The 24,117-nt window shown below is 46.1% G+C and overlaps 1 protein-coding gene across 2 annotated transcripts; it reads left to right on the top strand.

Annotated features, from left to right (window-relative positions):
• Positions 1-3,329: 3,329 nt before the first annotated feature.
• LOC121000779 lies at positions 3,330-11,658 on the top strand. 2 transcript variants are annotated; one of them, XM_040431409.1, is made up of 3 exons: positions 3,330-3,503; positions 5,613-5,739; positions 7,985-11,658. In XM_040431409.1, the coding sequence occupies exons 1-3, from the start codon at positions 3,453-3,455 to the stop codon at positions 11,515-11,517; spliced, it is 3,711 nt and encodes a 1,236-aa protein (XP_040287343.1). In that variant the 5' UTR covers positions 3,330-3,452; the 3' UTR covers positions 11,518-11,658. The 2 variants fall into 2 exon arrangements, with proteins under 2 accessions (XP_040287343.1, XP_040287345.1); XM_040431411.1 differs by having other exon boundaries at positions 3,390-3,503; positions 5,659-5,739.
• The last annotated feature ends 12,459 nt before the right edge of the window (positions 11,659-24,117 follow it).

Genomic DNA, 24,117 nt, shown 5'->3' with positions numbered 1-24,117 from the left:
AACGAACAAGAATAGGCAGTTATATCAATGGCCGCCCGTTCCGCACACAGGCGGCTTCCGTTTTTTGCGGATCCGCGGTTTGCGGACCGCAGAAAATGGCACGGTCGTGTGCATGTAGCCTTACACAGGATAGGATTAGATACAAAGCTCAGGAGACTGTATCACACAATAGGTTTAGGCTACTTTCACACTTGCGTTTGGAGCGGATCCGTCTGGTGTCCGCACCGACGGATCCGCTCCTATAATGCAAACGCTTGCATCCGTTCAGAACGGATCCGTCTGCATAACTGGTTTTTACAGATCTGATTTTTCACTTCGTGAAAACTCAGATCCGACAGTATATTCTAACACAGAGGCGTTCCCATGGTGATGGGGACGCTTCAAGTTAGAATATACTAAAAGAACTGTGTACATGACTGCCCCCTGTAAGAGATCAGGTGCTGCCAGGCAGGAGGGGGCAGACCCCCTCCCTTCCCTGTATTAAATGTGACCAGTCCGGCCCCCCTCCCTCTATATTCATTGGTGGCCAGTGCGGCCCCCCCTCCCTCCCCAGTATTAAATGTGACCAGTGTGGCCCCCCTCCCTCTATATTCATTGGTGGCCAGTGCGGCCCCCCTCCCTCCCTCCCCAGTATTAAATGTGACCAGTGCGGCCCCCTCCCTCCCTCCCCAGTATTAGATGTGACCAGTGCGGCCCCCCTCCCTCTATATTCATTGGTGGCCAGTGTGGCCCCCCTCCCTCCCTCCCCAGTATTAAATGTGTCCAGTGCGGCCCCCCTCCCTCTATATTCATTGGTGGCCAGTGCGGCCCCCCTCCCTCCCTCCCCAGTATTAAATGTGACCAGTGCGGCCCCCCTCCCTCTATATTCATTGGTGGCCAGTGCGGCCCCCCCTCCCTCCCTCCCCAGTATTAAATGTGACCAGTGTGGCCCCCCTCCCTCTATATTCATTGGTGGCCAGTGCGGCCCCCCCTCCCTCTCTCCCCAGTATTAAATGTGACCAGTGCGGCCCCCCTCCCTCTATATTCATTGGTGGCCAGTGCGGCCCCCCTCCCTCCCTCCCCAGTATTAAATGTGTCCAGTGCAGCCCCCCTCCCTCTATATTCATTGGTGGCCAGTGCAGCCCCCCTCCCTCCCCAATATTAAATGTGACCAGTGTGGCCCCCCTCCCTCTATATTCATTGGTGGCCAGTGCGGCCCCCCCTCCCTCTCTCCCCAGTATTAAATGTGACCAGTGCGGCCCCCCTCCCTCTATATTCATTGGTGGCCAGTGCGGCCCCCCTCCCTCCCCAGTATTAAATGTGTCCAGTGCGGCCCCCCTCCCTCTATATTCATTGGTGGCCAGTGCAGCCCCCCTCCCTCCCTCCCCAGTATTAAATGTGACCAGTGTGGCCCCCCCTCCCTCTATATTCATTGGTGGCCAGTGCGGCCCCCCTCCCTCTCTCCCCAGTATTAAATGTGACCAGTGCGGCCCCCCTCCCTCTATATTCATTGGTGGCCAGTGTGGCCCCCCTCCCTCCCTCCCCAGTATTAAATGTGTCCAGTGCGGCCCCCCTCCCTCTATATTCATTGGTGGCCAGTGCAGCCCCCCTCCCTCCCTCCCCAGTATTAAATGTGACCAGTGCGGCCCCCCTCCCTCTATATTCATTGGTGGCCAGTGCGGCCCCCCCTCCCTCCCTCCCCAGTATTAAATGTGACCAGTGCGGCCCCCCTCCCTCTATATTCATTGGTGGCCAGTGCGGCCCCCCCTCCCTCCCTCCCCAGTATTAAATGTGACCAGTGCGGCCCCCCTACCTCTATATTCATTGGTGGCCAGGGCGGCCCCCCCTCCCTCTCTCCCCAGTATTCAATGTGACCAGTGCGCCCCCCCCCTCCCTCTATATTCATTGGTGGCCAGTGCGGCCCCCCCTCCATCCCTCTCCAGTATTAAATGTGACCAGTGCGGCCCCCCTCCCTCTATATTCATTGGTGGCCAGTGCGGCCCCCCTCCCTCCCTCCCCAGTATTAAATGTGTCCAGTGCGGCCCCCCTCCCTCTATATTCATTGGTGGCCAGTGCGGCCCCCCCTCCCTCCCTCCCCAGTATTAAATGTGACCAGTGCGGCCCCCCTCCCTCTATATTCATTGGTGGCCAGTGCGGCCCCCCCTCCCTCCCTTCCCAGTATTAAATGTGACCAGTGCGGCCCCCCTCCCTCTATATTCATTGGTGGCCAGTGCGGCCCCCCCTCCCCAGTATTAAATGTGACCAGTGCGGCCCCCCTCCCTCTATATTCATTGGTGGCCAGTGCGGCCCCCCCTCCCTCTCTCCCCAGTATTAAATGTGACCAGTGCGGCCCCCCTCCCTCTATATTCATTGGTGGCCAGTGCGCCCCCCCCCTCCCTCCCTTCCCAGTATTAAATGTGACCAGTGCGGCCCCCCTCCCTCTATATTCATTGGTGGCCAGTGCGGCCCCCCCTCCCTCCCTCCCCAGTATTAAATGTGACCAGTGCGGCCCCCCTCCCTCTATATTCATTGGTGGCCAGTGCGGCCCCCCCCTCCCTCTCTCCCCAGTATTAAATGTGACCAGTGCGGCCCCCCTCCCTCTATATTCATTGGTGACCAGTGCGGCCCCCCCTCCATCCCTCTCCAGTATTAAATGTGACCATTCGGTGCCAAACTGATGCATTCGGAGCGGATCCGCATCCACTCAGAATGCATTGCATCTACGGATCCGTTCGGGGCCGCTTGTGAGAGCCTTCAAACGGAACTCACAAGCGGAACCCCGAACGCAAGTGTGAAAGTAGCCTAAGATACACAGCAGACAGTATCACAATGATAGGATTAGATACACAGTTCAGCAGACAGTATCACACAGGATAGGATTAGATACACAGCTCAGCAGACAGTATCACACAGGATAGGATTAGATACACAGCTCAGCAGACTGTATCACACAGGATAGGATTAGATACACAGCTCAGCAGACAGTATCACACAGGACAGGATTAGATACACAGCTCAGCAGACAGTATCACACAGGATAGGATTAGATACACAGCTCAGCAGACAGTATCACACGGGATAGGATTAGATACACAGCTCAGCAGACAGTATCACCCAGAATAGGATTAGATACACAGCTCAGCAGACAGTATCACACATGATAGGCTTAGATACACAACAGACAGAATCACACACATTAGGATTAGATACAGTGGAATCCTTCCTTCTCTTTCACTATCGCAGTATAGGCAGCAGCCACCAGGGGGTGCAGCCCTAAGGACTCTGGGATTTGTAGTTTTCCAGATTCAATGAACTAACGGGAAGTAGACAGCTGTGTGGAAGCAGTGCATGCTGGGAGGAGGCTTTGATCCTTGGGTCTGCACTTTGCATAGCATTTAACCCTTGTACTGCAGTGTGCGGAGCAGCAGGGGTGACACTGAGCCACCGCAGCCTCCTGCTCACATGTCACCAAGATGTCACTTTGCAGCATCCGAGCCCCTGACATCACTATGCCCTCTGGGCAGGTATGTACTCATCGTTCTCTCTTTACACCCTTCTCTCTGCTGATAATTGGGCGCTTACAAACTCCACCATAAGTAATTCTATGGAAAGTCTGGAATTATGAGCGATGTGTGATGTCACCTAGTAATAGAGAGTATTGTCTGCTGTGGGGTCCATGTACTGCATCACAGGCTACAGAACATCAGGAATTGTTGTATTAACAGCACAAAACCAAATCAAATCCTCAGCTATTCATTATAATACAGGAAACATTTTATATATAGAATTATTCTACACACAGAGATTGTAATTATCCTGTATTATACTTCAGAGCTGCACTCACTATTCTGCTGTTGCAGTTACTGTGTACGTACATTACTTATCCTGTACTGATCCTGAGTTACATACTGTATTATACTCCAGAGCTGCACTCACTGTTCTGCTGGTGCAGTCACTGTGTACATACATTACTTATCCTGTACTGATCCTGAGTTACATCCTGTATTATACTCCAGAGCTGCACTCACTATTCTGCTGGTGCAGTCACTGTGTACATACATTACTTATCCTGTACTGATCCTGAGTTACATACTGTATTATACTCCAGAGCTGCACTCACTATTCTGCTGGTGCAGTCACTGTGTACATACATTACTTATCCTGTACTGATCCTGAGTTACATCCTGTATTATACTCCAGAGCTGCACTCACTATTCTGCTGGTGGAGTCACTGTGTACATACATTACTTATCCTGTACTGATCCTGAGTTACATCCTGTATTATACTCCAGAGCTGCACTCACTATTCTGCTGGTGCAGTCACTGTGTACATACATTACTTATCCTGTACTGATCCTGAGTTATATCCTTTATTATACTCCAGAGCTGCACTCACTATTCTGCTGGTGCAGTCACTGTGTACATACATTACTTATCCTGTACTGATCCTGAGTTACATCCTGTATTATACTCCAGAGCTGCACTCACTATTCTGCTGGTGCAGTCACTGTGTACATACATTACTTATCCTGTACTGATCCTGAGTTACATCCTGTATTATACTCCAGAGCTGCACTCACTATTCTGCTGGTGCAGTCACTGTGTACATACATTACTTATCCTGTACTGACCCTGAGTTACATCCTGTATTATACTCCAGAGCTGCACTCACTATTCTGCTGGTGCAGTCACTGTGTACATACATTACTTATCCTGTACTGATCCTGAGTTACACCCTGTATTATACTCCAGAGCTGCACTCACTATTCTGCTGGTGCAGTCACTGTGTACATACATTACTTATCCTGTACTGATCCTGAGTTACATCCTGTATTATACTCCAGAGCTGCACTCACTATTCTGCTGGTGCAGTCACTGTGTACATACATTACTTGTCCTGTACTGATCCTGAGTTACATCCTGTATTATACTCCAGAGCTGCACTCACTATTCTTCTAGCGTCAAAGCTAAAATTTCTATACATTTCCTGTGTCCGGGTGGTTGGGATAACAGCGACAAACTGAAATGACAGCATTAGGTGCAGAAAGGAGAACCTCTGCCCGGACAGACCATCTGATTAGAAGAATGGCGCCTAGTGATCCATTCTGTACTGCAAGTGAACTTGGACATCACCTCCCAAGCCTAGGGCGGCAAACAGTGTCTACACAAACCTTCAAAAGGCATCTGCACTACATTGGGTTACGAGCCAGACATCCAGCTACAGGTGTTCCACTGACCTCACCCCACCGCTCTCAAAGGCTATCATGATGTATGACAGCAATGGAGGCTGTAACGGAGATCTGTCCTCTTTAGCAATGTGTCCAGCTTTTGTGTAGGATAGCCAGAAATTGGTCTGGAGAACATGTGGACAATGCCATGAAGAGACCTTCACATGGGAATGTCACTCCGGTCCTACTCCCAGGATTATAGTGCTATTGATGTTGCAGTTTCATTGTTGAGGAGTGTAGCAGAATTGTGATTGCAGCTCTGGAGTAAAATATGGCATATGACAGGACTAATATTTTCAAAGCAAATCACTTTCTATAGGCAACAGGTTACCGTGACCTAGTAAAAAACAGACTCATGATATTTCTACAGGAAAAAACTGTTTATCAATTTTTAATTTGCTGTAGGTCCCTGTGAATTTTAATGATGTGGCAATTTATTTCTCAAATGAAGAATGGCGCCATCTAGAGGAGTGGCAGAAAAACCTGTACACGGAGGTCATGCAGGAAAACCTGGAAATCTTGCTTTCATTAGGTAAGGAACCAGCGAAATTAAGGCAGGAGTTATGATTGGCTATGAATGGTACAAGGGACGAACAGTAGAGTGGACGCCATGCTTGACCTGGTAGGAAACTAGTAGAGTGGGGGTCATGTTTGACCTGGTCAGAAACTAGTAGAGTGGGGGTCATGTTTGACCTGGTCAGAAACTAGTAGAGTGGGGGTCATGTTTGACCTGGTCAGAAACTAATTGATTGAGAGTCATGCTTTAATAAGTTGAATTGGTAAGAAACTAGTAAAATGGGGGTCATGTTTGAATTGGTAAGAAACTAGTAAAATGGGGGTCATGTTTGAATTAGTAAGAAACTAGTAAAATGGTGGTCATGTTTGGATTGGTAAGAAACTAGTAAAATGGGGGTCATGTTTGAATTGGTAAGAAACTAGTAAAATGGGGGTCATGTTTGAATTGGTAAGAAACTAGTAAAATGGGGGTCATGTTTGAATTGGTAAGAAACTAGTAAAATGGGGGTCATGTTTGGATTGGTAAGAAACTAGTAAAATGGTGGTCATGTTTGAATTGGTAAGAAACTAGTAAAATGGGGGTCATGTTTGAATTGGTAAGAAACTAGTAAAATGGGGGTCATGTTTGAATTGGTAAGAAACTAGTAAAATGGGGGTCATGTTTGAATTGGTAAGAAACTAGTAAAATGGGGGTCATGTTTGAATTTGTAAGAAACTAGTAAAATGGGGGTCATGTTTGAATTGGTAAGAAACTAGTAAAATGGGGGTCATGTTTGAATTGGTAAGAAACTAGTAAAATGGGGGTCATGTTTGAATTGGTAAGAAACTAGTAAAATGGGGGTCATGTTTGAATTGGTAAGAAACTAGTAAAATGGGGGTCATGTTTGAATTGGTAAGAAACTAGTAAAATGGGGGTCATGTTTGAATTGGTAAGAAACTAGTAAAATGGTGGTCATGTTTGAATTGGTAAGAAACTAGTAAAATGGGGGTCATGTTTGAATTGGTAAGAAACTAGTAAAATGGGGGTCATGTTTGAATTGGTAAGAAACTAGTAAAATGGGGGTCATGTTTGAATTGGTAAGAAACTAGTAAAATGGGGGTCATGTTTGAATTGGTAAGAAACTAGTAAAATGGGGGTCATGTTTGAATTGGTAAGAAACTAGTAAAATGGGGGTCATGTTTGAATTGGTAAGAAACTAGTAAAATGGGGGTCATGTTTGAATTGGTAAGAAACTAGTAAAATGGTGGTCATGTTTGAATTGGTAAGAAACTAGTAAAATGGTGGTCATGTTTGAATTGGTAAGAAACTAGTAAAATGGGGGTCATGTTTGAATTTGTAAGAAACTAGTAAAATGGGGGTCATGTTTGAATTGGTAAGAAACTAGTAAAATGGGGGTCATGTTTGAATTGGTAAGAAACTAGTAAAATGGGGGTCATGTTTGAATTGGTAAGAAACTAGTAAAATGGGGGTCATGTTTGAATTGGTAAGAAACTAGTAAAATGGGGGTCATGTTTGAATTGGTAAGAAACTAGTAAAATGGGGGTCATGTTTGAATTGGTAAGAAACTAGTAAAATGGTGGTCATGTTTGAATTGGTAAGAAACTAGTAAAATGGGGGTCATGTTTGAATTGGTAAGAAACTAGTAAAATGGGGGTCATGTTTGAATTGGTAAGAAACTAGTAAAATGGGGGTCATGTTTGAATTGGTAAGAAACTAGTAAAATGGGGGTCATGTTTGAATTGGTAAGAAACTAGTAAAATGGGGGTCATGTTTGAATTGGTAAGAAACTAGTAAAATGGGGGTCATGTTTGAATTGGTAAGAAACTAGTAAAATGGGGGTCATGTTTGAATTGGTAAGAAACTAGTAAAATGGTGGTCATGTTTGAATTGGTAAGAAACTAGTAAAATGGTGGTCATGTTTGAATTGGTAAGAAACTAGTAAAATGGTGGTCATGTTTGAATTGGTAAGAAACTAGTAAAATGGGGTCATGTTTGAATTGGTAAGAAACTAGTAAAATGGGGTCATGTTTGAATTGGTAAGAATCTAGTAAAATGGGGGTCATGCTTGAATTTTTAAAGAACTAGTAATTTGGAGGCCATGGCTTAGTTGGTAAAATACTAGTATTGTAGAGGTCAGCATCAAGCATAAAAAGAATCCCAGGACCCTCAGTAATCTGAATACATCTTATAAAGATGATTTTTTATGTGATTTTCATAGTTGCTCACATCGTACAAATGTTAATTTCTGTGCTCTTTTTAGATGATGTTTGCAATAAAATTGAAGACAATACTTCTATATTCTCTAGTAATAAGGTAAGGAGGAAACTAAAAAGAACCCAGCTGGATGAGCAAGATGCAGGGAGCAGTCAGTACAAGAAGTATGTCCATGGTGTCTTAGAAGGTCTATGCCACAAGTGCTGCCAATGTCAAGAAGACTTTAATAGCTGGTCCCTACTTATTGACCATAAAATGATCTGCCACAGTGAGAATTCACTGTTCACTCAGGATGACGAGAAGATCGTCTCAAGTCTTCAAAGTCCAAGATACAATGACCGGAGATCTCTTGGAGATCATGAGAAATTTTCTTTGAGGGATCTGATTCAGGCAACATGCACAATACGGACACAAGATGATGAACAGACCGAAAGAATTGACCAAGAGACAACAAAATCTTACAGTTCTCACAAGAACCACAAAATACTTTCCAATTGTGAAAGTAAGAAACTCTCAACCAGGAGTCAGAACTCAGAAATGGGGAAGAATTTCCGTAAATGCGTACATTGTTCTAAGGTATTCAAAGACGGCAGCCTTCTGGCTGAGCATGAGAAATCACACAAGGAAAACAAGACCTTTGCCTGCCCTGATTGTGGCAAAACTTTCATTAGGAAGTCTATACTGAAGCTCCACCGGAGGACGCACACAGGAGAGCGGCCGTATGCCTGCACTGACTGTGGGAAAAGTTTCAGCCAGAGGTTCAACCTTGTGATCCATCAGCGGATTCATACAGGAGAGAAGCCGTATAGATGTCCTACATGTGACAAAAGCTTCCGCTACAAGCCAGCTCTTGTCAGGCATGAGAAAGAAGGAAAATGTGTGAAAAATGTTCCAAAAACACAGACGATGGTGGAGAAAAAGAGCCCTGGACATCTTCCTCATATGACTGCTACTGTTAAAACATCACAAATTCTTCCACATTCTTCCGTCCATCATTCATTTTCCTTGAACTCTGTACATGACACAGCAGCTTCCAAACTTCATTTCTCAAAGCTCAGACCACTTACCTGCCCAAAAACCATGAACCACAATTTACATGGTGTTAAAGTCCCATCAATTGCACCTTCTTCACATCCTCTAGCAAGCACTAAACCTCTCACATCTGTTGAGTCTCACGACCTGAGAATGAAATCCCCCACAACCTTGATATACAATAAGTCAAGTATAAAGACTGTGTTGGATGTACCATCTTCCATCCACAGTCTTTTGCGTAGAAGGCATCCAACAACCGCACCTTCCTCCACGAGTCATGCATTCAATACTAAGCCAACTTCAACTTCCTTTGTCAGTCATTCATTGGACACTAAGATTTCATTAGCCTCAACTTACCCCATCAGTCATTCCTTGGAAATTAAGACTTCATCGACCTCACCTTCCTCCATCAGTCATTTATTAGATAGTAAACCTCCATTGGCCCCTACTTCCCTTTTCACTCATTCGTTGACTACTAGGCCTCCATTGGCCTCACCTTCCTCCATAAGTCATTCACTGGATAGTAAAGTTCAATCCACCTCACCTTCCTCTATTAATCTTTCAGTGGATAGTAAGCTTTCAACAACCTTAACTTCTCCCATCAATCAGCTATTGGTTACTAATCCTACATCGGCTTTAACATGCTCCACCAGTCAATCATTGGCTACTAAGCTTCCATTGACTTTACCTTCCTCCATCAGTAATTCAGTGGATACTATGCCTCCATCAGCCTCACCTTTCTCCATCAGTCGTTCATTGGATACCAAGCCTCCATCAGCTTCATCCTCCTTGATTTCTCATTCATCATGTATTCAACCTGCATTCACCTCTTCTTTCCCAATACGTCCTTCATCAGATAAGAAAATAACCTTAGCCTCAGGCTGTTCAAAAATTTCTGCCCCAGCTATGAAGCATCTCTCTGCTACATCACCCTACATGGTTTACCAAATGAGTAAAAACCCTTTGTCACCTTCCTCTGCTTCTTGTCCTAAACTTTCTTCCACATTGTCCTCTGCTAGATATCTTCCATCAGGTGTAAAATGTCATTCATCATCCATGATCTCATGTCCGCCAGCCTCCCATATAAAACCTGCTTCCACCAGTTATGATACATACATACCCCATGGTGGTAATTGTACTTCCTTGGTTACCTCCACCAGTCATCCAGTTTCTGTTAATGAGTCTGCAACTAAACCTTCATTGCCGTTATCTCCAACTTCTCATCTGTCTGGTACTAAACCTTCTTGTAAATCACCTGCCTCCATTTGCCAGCAGACCATGTCTTTTCCAGCCCCATCGCAAGCCAGTTCACATTGTCCTGCTGAGAAACTATTTAAATGTAGTCAATGCAAAAAATCTTTTGTCCACCAGAGTCAAATGATGGAACATCAGAAATCCCACACTGGATCACGAAATACTTGCCCAGAATGCAATAAGAGCTTCATTCGGAAATCCACACTCATCCTTCATAAAAGGACTCACACTGGAGAAAGGCCTTTTGCCTGCACTGAATGTGGCAGAAGATTCAGCCAAAGGTTCAATCTTGTGGTGCACCAACGCATACATACAGGAGAAACCCCATATCTATGTGCAGAATGTCATAAGTCCTTCCGATACCGAACAGGTCTTCTCCGTCATCAGAGGCATGGACCATGTACAAAAAAGGCATCAATAGAAACCTCTCTTACTGCTAACCAAAGCTTTGCCAAGTCAACCCCCACAATAGATAGACCTTTGAAATCTCAGCCAGCTTTCCCAGGATCTGAAAAAGTTAATAATTTAGAAATTCCAGATTTAACCAAAAATTTGAGACGACAACTGGATAATTGGCAAAGGTTTCAATGTAAGACATCATGTTCACCATTGCCACCATTGGGTGGACATCTCAAGTCAAAACGAATTTCAATATCTGAAAACCCAATTGCTAAAAGGTCACCAGGCCTGGCATCCTATAAGGTTAATATTAGGATGAAGACTTTGAAAACTGATGAAGAACTTAAAGGCAACAATACACTGTATTCCACTCTTCGATCGTCTGTTGAACCCTCCCTTCTTTCTCGCATTCCAACATTTCTTAGTCATGATCCTGTCAATATTACCTCTCCATATAGTCCACCTGTTGTCCACCAAGTCCAGGGCAAAGGACCAAAGACCTCAACTTGTGTCTTTAAGAAAAGGACATCTGTCGATCCCAGGTCAAGAATGGGAAAGGAACAATATAAATGCGACCATTGTAAGAATTGCTTCTCCCAATTAGACAAGTACATAAAACACCAAACAGTGCATTCCAGCGGCCGGCACGGGTGCACCATGTGCAAGAAAGTCTTCATCAAGGCCTCTCAACTTGTGGTTCACCTAAGGACGCACACTGGAGAGAAGCCTTACTCCTGCGGCAAATGTCACAAACAGTTCAGTCAGAAGTTTAATCTTGTCGTCCATCAACGAATCCACACAGGGGAGAAGCCATTTATGTGCACAGGCTGCAACAAATCATTCCGCTATCGGACCGGGCTTCTCAAACATCAAAGATATGACCGGTGTTCATGACAGGACGGGAAGACTAGACACAAAAACATTCCATCGATGATTTATTGGAATCTTTATCAGTCTATGGTGGAGAAGGTTCCAGCAGCTCAGGGATATCAGTCATTTTATCTGTAATTCCATAAATTAAAGGGTGTTCTTCGGTTTTGTTGCCCGTTCCTTGCATCAATTTTCCCTCTAATCATTCATAGCATTTAATAAAGGCTCCATAGAGGTAGATGAGGCATCTACTGTACCTCCATATGCCTCCGCAATCAACAGAAACAAATTGTGACAAGAGCTATCAGATGCTGATATGATATAACGAAGTATTGCTTCTAGGGGATATATCTCCAGCCATATGGCACCTTGGGGAGCCTTTACATCAGTGCATGGAGGTCCATTACTTGTATGAAACCTCCATGCACTGGGCTCTGCCATGTTCAGGAGTCCAATGAGCTTTGAATATTATAAGATATCCTTCAACCCGGGCAATAACCTGGTCATGAACGTAAATGGGACCTCTAATTAGACTTGGTTATGGAGCCAGTGATCTGCAGCACCTACAAATTCTAATGAGCGAGTAGACTCTATATGGATCAAATTCATTACAAATTTCTCAGAAACTTTGGTTTCCAACAAATCCAAAGTTTTTGGCATCTGTCCTGCATGAATCATTCAAAGTGGCATCCAAGATTTTACATAATAGAATGTAGGGAAGATGTGAAGATGAAGACGGAGAAACATATGACCCCATCCCAGCAGGCTTGCCCATAATGCCTTGCAGTCAGGCTAAGACAGTCATAAGGGGCTATAGCGGTGATGTCAGTGGGCATGTCATAAACACTATATAAGATCCCAGACTGTATCTGCCATGTTTTCCTGTGTTTGTACATTGGAGGGACAGAATGACTGATAGAAGAAAGAGATCTTAAAACACAGAATACAACTGCTTTAGGGTCAGAGACTTCACAGTGAGGAGGATACATTAGCTAGTTATATTTACAATTATTTCACATAGAGATAGCTTTTAGAGACAGGAGTCAGCGTGTCATTGTGTAACTCATGCAGGCTGACTCAGGGAGGCTGGCAGCCATTTATGAGACTGCTTGTGCCAGTGTGCAGCATTTAAAGCTGTACTACTCCATTTACTATTAAGGTGAATCAGCCCAATCTTCATCACATAATTTACAATCACAACAGATCTCTTGCTATAGTAATCCTGGTGCCGAATGGTGTGATGCCCGACGTATTGTTCTGCATCACAGTTATAGTGTATTAGACTTTGTCCAATTGACAATTTTTGTTTTTTTTAACAAATAATTTTTACAATTTAACTTAAAAATTTATTTGATCACGGACTATTTTGCCCAATGTATTGTTACAGTTTTACAGTCATGTTTGACTGAATTCTACGGAACTACAGTGCACGTTTAGTGGAAAGACTATGTGACTTCTGTTTTTGTTTCTAGAAGTATCATGTTAAAAATAAAATATCTAATAAAAGACAGAGAAGCAGTGGATAAAACTATATACCTGTGCCACATCATCCACTAATGAGAATGTTGGTGGCCACAGTGCAAGTAGAAGCAGCACTAGTGGCACCAGCTGTCCGGCCAGTAGTAACAGGACACAGTTGTCCTTCACCTCCAGTAGCAGTGTGTTATTGTGGAGGAAGCAGATGACATTGTGGACTGGATGGCTTATTCATCATCCCAGTCACAGCAGGACGATAATGGTGCTACCTCTGAGTCCGAACCATGCTTTTGAGCATTTTTTTTGCCTTCTTCACTGACCCCTCCTAGTGGGGCACCTTCTCTTCTCCTGAGACAAAACCCCTGGTGCCAAGGAAGATGCTCCAGATAGTGTTCCTGTTGATGAATTGTATGAGAACAGGCGGAGAACATGATGACTGCATTATATAGTTGTGTTAGTGGTGGCAGTAGTGGCACTCACAGCCGTGGTGGTAGTGGTGATAGGGACACTGTTAGCCATGGTGGTAGCGGTACTTGGAGCATATAGAGGAGGGAGTCATCAACGGGGGCAAGGAGCCCATAACATATCAAAGTCTGAAAAATTTGGCAATTATTGTATGTTGGAGAAGACTTGGGAACCATATTAAGGTGATCACATCGGAGGAGGGTGGAGGCGACAAGAGCGGAGCCGACATATGACGAAAACATTACAAAAAAACTATCACAGACAGATCTGCTTCTGTTGGGGTCAGCTTGGGAGCAGGCGCTGTTGGAGTAAGGTCAAAAGCTGCAAACCTAGGGCAAGCTCGGGTGGTGGCAGAAATTGCCATTGCTGATGCCGGACCCCATGGACTTCTGGATCAGCAGGTTGGCAAGGCGATGGGCACAGACAGCCTCCCTAACAGGATGACTGTATGTTTTATATGGAATACTCCACCCAGGCTCCTGAAACTTTTTAGCTATCTCTGTACCAATTTCTCCAATATCATTCCTCTTAAATAATGTGTCTCATTCAATTGTAGATGGTGAAAATGGGGAAATCGTGGCTTTCAAATCACCAAAGACATTTTGAACAACATGTTTAGAGAGTTGATCCAGTTTTACATTGTCTCTTCCATCCTCTATTCCTATTGTTATCTGTCAACTGGTAAGATTTACTCACCGCTGGCACTGTACCGCTAAAATATAGACTCCGTCCGTCTCCATGGATTACTCTCTTCCATTTCAGTTTCCGGTCTCTGCAGCTTCCGGCATTGGTAGGACCACAGCCATCATGTTCTCCAGCCCTTCTGTCATACAGGCACACAGCCATGCCCAATGACCTTGGTCACAGCAGTTGGAGGGGTCTATTCATTTCGACCCTTGGTCATCCCTGATGAGAAATTTGTTTTGCAGAAGAAGTTGCATGTACAATATGCTTTAGCAGAGAATTGACATTGCTCACCTCCAACTCTCCAACCATAATCACTTTGTAGACAGGTTTTGGTGGTGCCGTCCATACAGGCATGCCAGTCGTCAGTGGTATAAGGTTCTTTCCTATGTGTTACTTGTCGAAATTCACGGTCCACCATGACCTCTTATATCATTTGAACAGCCTTATCTCCTTAGACAAAGCCTTCGCCACCAAGTATGGTCACATATATACTAAATGAAAAGTGCTGCACTCAGTCTGCTTGGCTCTAGAGTCTTCAGATGTCCAAGAAAGAGGTTGAATTGTCCTAAACTTTCTTTTGGTCATTTACTGACAACGGCACAGACTTTTACGTCACCGCGACTTCAGGTCACAGCTCTCCTGGGTCACAAATCTTCAGAGCTTCTTCTGGTCACTTATCTCCAAAGTGTTGTGATCATATATTTGATGATATGTTCTACAGTTAAGAAATGGCCCACCTTTGGGACAATCAACCTCGGTTCTTTTCCAGAGAGCTTTATTTGGGTCTCCAGGCCCAGAGACAGCAATCATGGCAGGTCTTGGTTAATGAGATGATGGATGAATGTACATAATACTCCCATCTAGCAGGCTTTCCTTCCTTTAATGAGCAGGTTTGCTACAGTCCTCGGAAGGTCATACACAACTTTTTGTGGCAATCTGAGCACCTTTAATTTGGATTGAATTTATCTGGAGAGAATCGAATTGGACGGTTAAATCAATAGAATAGAAACCTAAATGAATTTTGGGAAATTCATTCCATTATACTAGGAACGTTCTAAGATTAGAAGGATCTTCTCTTGCTCATGTTTCTCTTGCCTTGTCAAGTCCTTCTAATATTACAGCACTTGATAAGACTCCACCCAACCTCAGTTTTTAGCATTGGATGGAGTTCTCTGTGATGAAAAGGTCTCCAGAAAGTGTGCAGTTCACAGGGGCAGAAGGACAGCTTGGAAATCGAGAAGAAGATGGTGGGAGAATCTGTGGAGATATTGAAGCCTAGAGAGATACCCATGGATTAACTAGGACTGCAAGTTGTGCTGGTGAATCAGAAATGTTGGTTTCCATACAGAAATGGCACCATGACTAGGGGTGAGCGAATCGTTCTTAAACTTCGTTTTAACGCTATAAGGAGACCTGTCTCCATACAGCATTAGAACGTACAGTACAGACCAAAAGTTTGGACACACCTTCTCATTCAAAGAGTTTTCTTTATTTTCATGACTATGAAAATTGTAGATTCACACTGAAGGCATCAAAACTATGAATTAACACATGTGGAATTATATACATAACAAACAAGTGTGAAACAACTGAAAATATGTCATATTCTAGGTTCTTCAAAGTAGCCACCTTTTGCTTTGATTACTGCTTTGCACACTCTTGGCATTCTCTTGATGAGCTTCAAGAGGTAGTCCCCTGAAATGGTTTTCACTTCACAGGTGTGCCCTGTCAGGTTTAATAAGTGGGATTTCTTGCCTTATAAATGGGGTTGGGACCATTAGTTGCGTTGAGGAGAAGTCAGGTGGATACACAGCTGATAGTCCTACTGAATAGACTGTTAGAATTTGTATTATGGCAAGAAAAAAGCAGCCAAGTAAAGAAAAACGAGTGGCCATCATTACTTTAAAAAATGAAGGTCAGTCAGTCAGCCGAAAAATTGGGAAAACTTTGAAAGTAAGGCCTCTTTCACACTTGCGTTGTCCGGATCCGGCGTGTACTCCACTTGCCGGAATTACACTCCGGATCCGGAAAAACGCAAGTGTACTGAAAGCATTTGAAGACGGAACCGTCTTCCAAATGCGTTCAGTGTTACTATGGCACCCAGGATGCTATTAAAGTCCTGGTTGCCATAGTAGGAGCGGGAGCAGGGGAGCGGTATACTTACAGTCCGTGCGGCTCCCGGGGCGCTCCAGAATGACGTCAGAGCGCCCCATGCGCATGGATGACGTGATCCATGCGATCACATGATCCATGCGCTTGGGGCGCCCTGACGTCACTCTGGAGCGCCCCGGGAGCCGCACGGACGGTAAGTATGCTGCTCCCCCGCTACACTTTACCATGGCTGCCAGGACTTTAGCGTCCCGGCAGCCATGGTAACCATTCAGAAAAAGCTAAATGTCGGGTCCGGCAATGCGCCGAAACGACGTTTAGCTTAAGGCCGGATCCGGATCAATGCCTTTCAATGGGCATTAATTCCGGATCTGGCCTTGCGGCAAGTGTTCCGGATTTTTGGCCGGAGCAAAAAGCGCAGCATGCTGCGGTATTTTCTCCGGCCAAAAAACGTTCCGTTCCGGAACTGAAGACATCCTGATGCATCCTGAACGGATTTCTCTCCATTCAGAATGCATTAGGATAATCCTGATCAGGATTCTTCCGGCATAGAGCCCCGACGACGGAACTCTATGCCGGAAGACAATAACGCAAGTGTGAAAGAGCCCTAAGGGCTATTTGACCATGAAGGAGAGTGATGGGGTGCTGCGCCAGATGACCTGGCCTCCACAGTCACTGGACCTGAACCCAATCGAGAAGGTTTGGGGTGAGCTGGACCGCAGAGTGAAGGCAAAAGGGCCAACAAGTGCTAAGCATCTCTGGGAACTCCTTCAAGACTGTTGGAAGACCATTTCAGGGGACTACCTCTTGAAGCTCATCAAGAGAATGCCAAGAGTGTGCAAAGCAGTAATCAAAGCAAAAGGTGGCTACTTTGAAGAACCTAGAATATGACATATTTTCAGTTGTTTCACACTTGTTTGTTATGTATATAATTCCACATGTGTTAATTCATAGTTTTGATGCCTTCATAGTCATGAAAATAAAGAAAACTCTTTGAATGAGAAGGTGTGTCCAAACTTTTGGTCTGTACTGTATGTGCTGCACACTATACTGCCCCCGCCGCAACAAATACTACAGAGCAGCACAATATACTGCCCCCGCAGCAACAAATACCACAGTGCAGCACAATATACAGACCCCGCAGCAACAAATACCACAGTGCAGCACAATATACTGCCCCAGCAGAGCTGAATACCACAGTGCAGCACAATATACTGCCCCAGCAGAGCTGAATACCACAGTGCAGCAAAATATACTGCCCCAGCAGAGCTGAATACCACAGTGCAGCACAATATACTACCCCCGCAGCAACAAATACCACAGTGCAGCACAATATACTGCCCCAGCAGAGCTGAATACCACAGTGCAGCACAATATACTGCCCCCGCAGAACCAGATACCACAGTGCAGCACAATATACTGCCCCAGCAGAACAAGATACCAGAGTGCGGCACAATATACTGCCCCCGCCGCAACAAATACCACAGTGCAGCACAATATACTGCACCAGCAGCAAGAAATACCACAGTGCAGCACAAGATACTGCCCCAGCAGAGCTGAATACCACAGTGCAGCACAATATACTGCACCAGCAGCAAGAAATACCACAGTGCAGCACAAGATACTGCCCCAGCAGAACCAAATACCACAGTGCAGCACAATATACTGCCCCAGCAGAGCTGAATACCACAGTGCAGCACAATATACTGCCCCAGCAGAATCAGATACCACAGTGCAGCACAATATACCGCCCCAGCAGAACCAGATACCACAGTGCAGCACAATATACTGCCCCAGCAGAACCAGATACCACAGTGCAGCACAATATACCGCCCCAGCAGAACCAGATACCACAGTGCAGCACAATATACTTCCCCAGCAGAACCAGATACCACAGTGCAGCACAATATACTGCCCCAGCAGAACCAGATACCACAGTGCAGCACAATATGCTTCCCCAGCAGAACCAGATACCACAGTGCAGCACAATATACTTCCCCAGCAGCAACAAATACCACAGTGCAGCACAATATACTGCCCCAGCAGAACCAGATACCACAGTGCAGCACAGAATACTTCCCCAGCAGAACCAGATACCACAGTGCAGCACACTATACTGCCCCAGCAGAACCAAATACCTGTCACGGCCTTTGGTGTGCGCTGTGACACTTATGCCACGCTTGCTGTTGCCCGTGGCAACGTGTTGCTGTTTCAGCATGCGGGGGCAGTGTCACAGCCTTTGTGGTTGCCTTGCGTGTTGTTGCCTGCAGCAACGTGTAGCTTTTTATGCTGGTGTGTGCACTTCCCCTGTCAGTTGTTTCCTCCTCTGTCCGGTGCTGGAGGGGTTAACCACCTTGTTGGGCGTGGTCACTAGGTGCTTCATCTCACCTTTGGCTGGAGGCCAGGAGTCAGTGGTACTCCAGCCATGGTGTGTGTTGGAGTTATGCTCCTGGTCTTCATGTTTCCATCTCCCAGAGTGAGGGCCTCCTAGTGGGACATCGAGGTCTCCAGCGATGTCTTCCCTCCCTTACATGTGTGGGGTCAGTGTCGGACTGGGGTGCCTAGGGCCCACCAGTGGGGATCATTCTAGGGGCCCACCCTACAGCTGCCATAAACGGAAATATTAATTGTTCATTTTTTGGGCTTACATACATGAAACTTTGCAGTTTAGTTCACAATGCAAATCAGGATGGTACTGTGCACTGCACGATATCAAAGTGTTTATCATTAAGCAACTCGTTGTAGTTGATAATGTATCTGTCATTTACAGTCAGTAGTGGATAACACTCACACATGGAAAGTCCTTATCCTTCATGAACCACCCTCCCCTCATCCTAAACAATATCCAAAGTAAAGTAAATGTTTGTCGGCATCTTCAAATAGAAAAGTGTACTGGAGTGAATAGGCCACCAGTTACATGCCATCCCTATAGGGCAGGCATGCTCAACCTGCGGCCCTCCAGCTGTTGCAAAACTACAACTCCCAGCATGCCCGAACAGTCTACAGCTATCAGCCTACAGCAGGGCATTGTGGGAGTTGCAGTTTTACAACAGCTGGAGGGCCGCAGGTTGAGCATGCCTGCTATACGGTCTTTCTCAAGTGTCTTGACCACTTGAGTAAGACCCTATAGGAGTCGATACGTGGTGGCGAACGCCGTATTCACTCCAGTAAACTTTCACACTACAACAAGTCTCAGAAAAGTTAGGCAGACAAGGGCTACCTTTGTTGTATCTTCAATCAAGATGGCCGCAGCGGTCTCTTCGTGTGCAAATGGATGAGGCAAGTATGTTTTTTTTGTTTGTTTTTAACTGCCATTTCAGGGAAAATCGATTCAGCTTTGCAGCAAATCAAAATTTTCCTGAATTTCAGATCGAAGTCCACTTCTGATACTTTGGTTCGTTCAGCACTAAAAGTGACCTAGCATTTTGCTAAGGGGTCTGCCACTAGTTTATGTTGCTCTTAGACACCATAAAACTGGTGACAGGTGCCCTTTAAAAAAAAAACTGAAATACACCTATTTCATTTTCTATTTATGTGTCAAGTTTCTACCATTAAAACCAAAAGCTAGCTGTCAATACTAGATTCCACCTACCCTGTATAACTGGCTATCGACTGATCGGGCGGTCTCTGCGGTCTGCGCAGGAAGAACACGTGCTCTGTTGACGTCACTTTGCTGTTCACGTTGCACAGCATTCCCGTTAGTCCTAGATATAAGAATGCTTAATACTATCATTTCATTCATTGTAAAGAGGAAACTGTTCTGCAATACTTTATTTTACCACTGTTAAAGACGTGGCCTCTATAGGGATTCTCTGGGAAAAAAGATTTTTGGCAAGTGCCCGCAGCCTGACCCTCTAAACAGACGATTCATGCTTACCTGCTCCCCACCACTTTGGTTCCCCACACTGCCGTCTGCATATCCATGTTCTGTTCTGCACTGTGTTTACATCTGGCACAGTGTGGCCATAGTAGTATGCTCTGCTGCAGCCAATGACTGGCTTCAGCAGTGACATGGCCACAAGCAGCACGTCATTGCATGTCATTGGCAGAAGCAGAGCGCTTGACTATGCCCATGCTGTGGTGCATATAAACATTGCGGGGAACGTAAAATGGACATGCAGGATCAGACACCGCGTGTGCGCAGTGAGGGGTAGGGAGATTTAACAGAACAAATGTCCATCAGATCTCCCTACCCCCCACACTACGCAGGCGCGGTGATCGGATGGATGTTCGGTTGAAGAGATCTCCCTGCCCGCTGATACACACGTGCAGTGTATCCCGACGGGAGTAATTAGCCGCGCGTGCGCACTTGTCCATCATTTTTCCCTACCCTTGAACGGCTGCAGAAGTTTCCCTACCGTCGTTGTGCGCCTGTGCAGCGCGGCACACCTCCTTCCAAAGCTGGGAACGTCATGTCCGGTGCGGCCGTGGCACAACAGGAAGTGACGAGGGTAGGGAAATTTATCAGGTAGGGAAATTCGTTAGAACACCGGCAGGTGGAGAAGAACATTTGCATATGGATAATGTCAGCCAGTTTAATAGGGATAATTGTGGTGACAGAAACCTTTTAACCCCTTAAGGACTCGGCCATATTTCACCTTAAGGACCAGGCCATTTTTTGCAAATCTGACCAGTGTCACTTTAAGTGCTGATAACTTTAAAACGCTTTGACTTATCCAGGCCGTTCTGAGATAGTTTTTTTGTCACATATTGTACTTCATGACACTGGTAAAATGGAGTAAAAAAAATACCAAATTTACCAAAAAATTGCAAATTGCAAGTTTCAATTTCTCTTCTTCTATAATAGATAGTAATACCTCCAAAAATAGTTATTACTTTACATTCCCCATATGTCTTCTTCATGTTGGGATCATTTTGGGAATGATATTTTAGTTTTTGGGGACGTTACAATGTTTAGAAGTTTAGAAGCAAATCTTGAAATTTTTCAGAATTTTTCAAAAACCCAATTTTTAGGGACCACTTCAGGTCTGAAGTCACTTTGTGAGGCTTACATAATAGAAACCACCCGGCAATGATCGGAAATACATAGGACGTACCGGTACGCCCTGTGTCCTTAAGGACCATTACGCCCTATGTCCTAAACAGGTTAAGGGTGGGTTCACACTTGCGTTCTGGCATTCTGCTATAGGTTCTGATTATAATGGAACGCACAGACGGAATGCAAAACGGAAACCATTCTGTTTTGATCCGTCATAGTAGAAGTCTATGGGCAATAATAACAGATCCTGGCGACAGTACTTTGTTTTCCGTCTTGCATAACGGAAACCAGACCAGACGGATCCGTTATACTTGCCCATAGACTTCTATTGTGACTTATCAAAATGAAATGCCTCTTAAAGGTTTCCGTTTTTCATTCTGTCGGGGTATTCAGTTATAAATGGAGCCTATAACAGAAAGCAAGAACGCGAGTGTAAACCCACCCTTATCTGCTTGTATACAGTGATTTTGTTACTGGCAATTGATGGTGCGGGCAGCGGGTGAGAATGCAAGACCTGTGCCCGCATCATAATTGCAACATAACATGACAGCAAGTTGCAGAAAGGAAAACTACAACTCCCAGCAGGTCCTGAAGGTTTGCATCTGACAAGGCATGCTGGGAGTTGTACTTTCCAAGGGGGGTGGGGGGAGGCAATAAAATGTGAATAATATTTTTAATTTAATAGTATTTTAACAGTTATTACTGGAATTTATGGTATTACCTATCTGGACTAGCCTGAGACAGAGAGCGTGACGTCCACTGCCTCGGCTCCATCCGTCTTGCTCACAGGCAGGAGGCAGCTAACTGCTGGGCACCCTCGGCACACTATAAACCCGCCACTGCGCTCTGCAGTCTCCAGGGCGCGGCGGGAAACCAGCTCTGGCTGCGTGCCTGAGCTGCGTAGGGATGCTCTGTACGGAGAGCGCAGCGCAGGCACGTCACGTATGAGGAGGCGGGGCCCACGAGCAGCGCTGCGGGGAGCGATCTGGAGAGGAAGCGCTGGGCACTGGCGGGCGGCGGCTATGGCAAGTGAAGTGGCGAGGTGAATGATCATGGCCTGGATCAGTCATCTCGCCACGCCCACTTATATGACAAGTCTGAGGAATCGTGCTCATTGAAGTGGCAGGCAGCGGTGCTGGCCAGCTGGAAGCTGGAGAGCTGCCTGCCGCACTCACTAATCATTATGAATGAAAATGCCAGGGGCTCACCGAGGGTTTACCCGGTTCCCCGGTGGGTCAGTCCGAGCCTGTGTGGGGTTATGTTTAGCCTGGTGTTCCTTGTCTGGTATGTTTGGTGGTATCTTCCAGCATGGTTGCTTGACTTCCTAGCCTGTATGCAGTGCCGCCTGGAGTCTGGTGTGCTGGATACCTGTGTGAGTTGCTGTTACGGTGTCCTGTTGGGTGTTAGGGCTCCGGTACGTATTCACGGTTCCAGTCATGGTGGCAGCGGCAGGTAAGTGTGTCATCTTGTTTTCTTACCTGCCGATTCTCTTGCTGCATATGGTCTTTTCCTTTCACTGCTTCTAGGCCTTTTGAGACTCCTGTTCTTCCGTGTTATGGAAGAACAGGTCGCCTCTCCTCAGCTCCTTTGTGAGGGATTCTCAGGGCTTTAGGTATCCAGGGTATGAGCCGTCCTACCATCCAGGTCCGCTCATACGGTGAGGAGTTAGGGCTAGGTATAGGGACGCATTAGGAGGTGACCTGCTCCCTTATCCTTGTGTTCAGGTCTAGTTGCTTTCCTTATCCCCCAGTCATCATACGGTGGGGGGGGTTTTCCCCACCGTGACAATACCACAGTGCAGCACACTATACTGCCCCAGCAGAACCAGGCACCACAGTGCAGCACACTATACTGCCCCAGCAGAACCAGGCACCACAGTGCAGCACACTATACTGCCCCAGCAGAACCAGGCACCACAGTGCAGCACACTATACTGCCCCAGCAGAACCAGGCACCACAGTGCAGCACACTATACTGCCCCAGCTGAACTAGGCACCACAGTGCAGCACACTATACATCCCCAGCTGAACCAGGCACCACAGTACAGCACACTATACTGCCCCAGCTGAACCAGGCACCACAGTGCAGCACACTATACATCCCCAGCTGAACCAGGCACCACAGTGCAGCACACTATACTGCCCCAGCTGAACCAGGCACCACAGTGCAGCACACTATACATCCCCAGCTGAACCAGGCACCACAGTGCAGCACACTATACTGCCCCAGCAGAACCAGGCACCACAGTGCAGCACACTATACTGCCCCAGCAGAACCAGGCACCACAGTGCAGCACACTATACTGCCCCAGCTGAACCAGGCACCACAGTGCAGCACACTATACTGCCCCAGCAGAACCAGGCACCACAGTGCAGCACACTATACTGCCCCAGCAGAACCAGGCACCACAGTGCAGCACACTATACTGCCCCAGCTGAACTAGGCACCACAGTGCAGCACACTATACATCCCCAGCTGAACCAGGCACCACAGTGCAGCACACTATACTGCCCCAGCTGAACCAGGCACCACAGTGCAGCACACTATACTGCCCCAGCAGAACCAGATACCACAGTGCAGCACACTATACTGCCCCAGCAGAACCAGATACCACAGTGCAAGTCCTGGTCCTTCTTGACATTAGCCGTTGTACAGGACTACTGCTGGTGCCTTCTGATGGGGTATTTCTCCAGTCAAGAACCGCTTTCCAGATATCCTTGTCATCTCGTTTAGCTTTCTTTATGAGTGTTTTTGCTATTTTTACAGTAGCTTCAGCTTTACCGCTGGACTGACTGTGATATGGGGATGAGGTAAGATGTTCAAATTCCCATTCTCTACAAAATCGTGCAAACTCTGAGCTGACAAACTGTGGTCCGTTATCTGTAATT

This window comes from Bufo bufo, chromosome 5 (genome assembly GCF_905171765.1).
Source record: "Bufo bufo chromosome 5, aBufBuf1.1, whole genome shotgun sequence".
Taxonomy (NCBI): Eukaryota; Metazoa; Chordata; class Amphibia; order Anura; family Bufonidae; genus Bufo; species Bufo bufo.
This window is presented reverse-complemented; position numbering and strand designations above follow the sequence as displayed.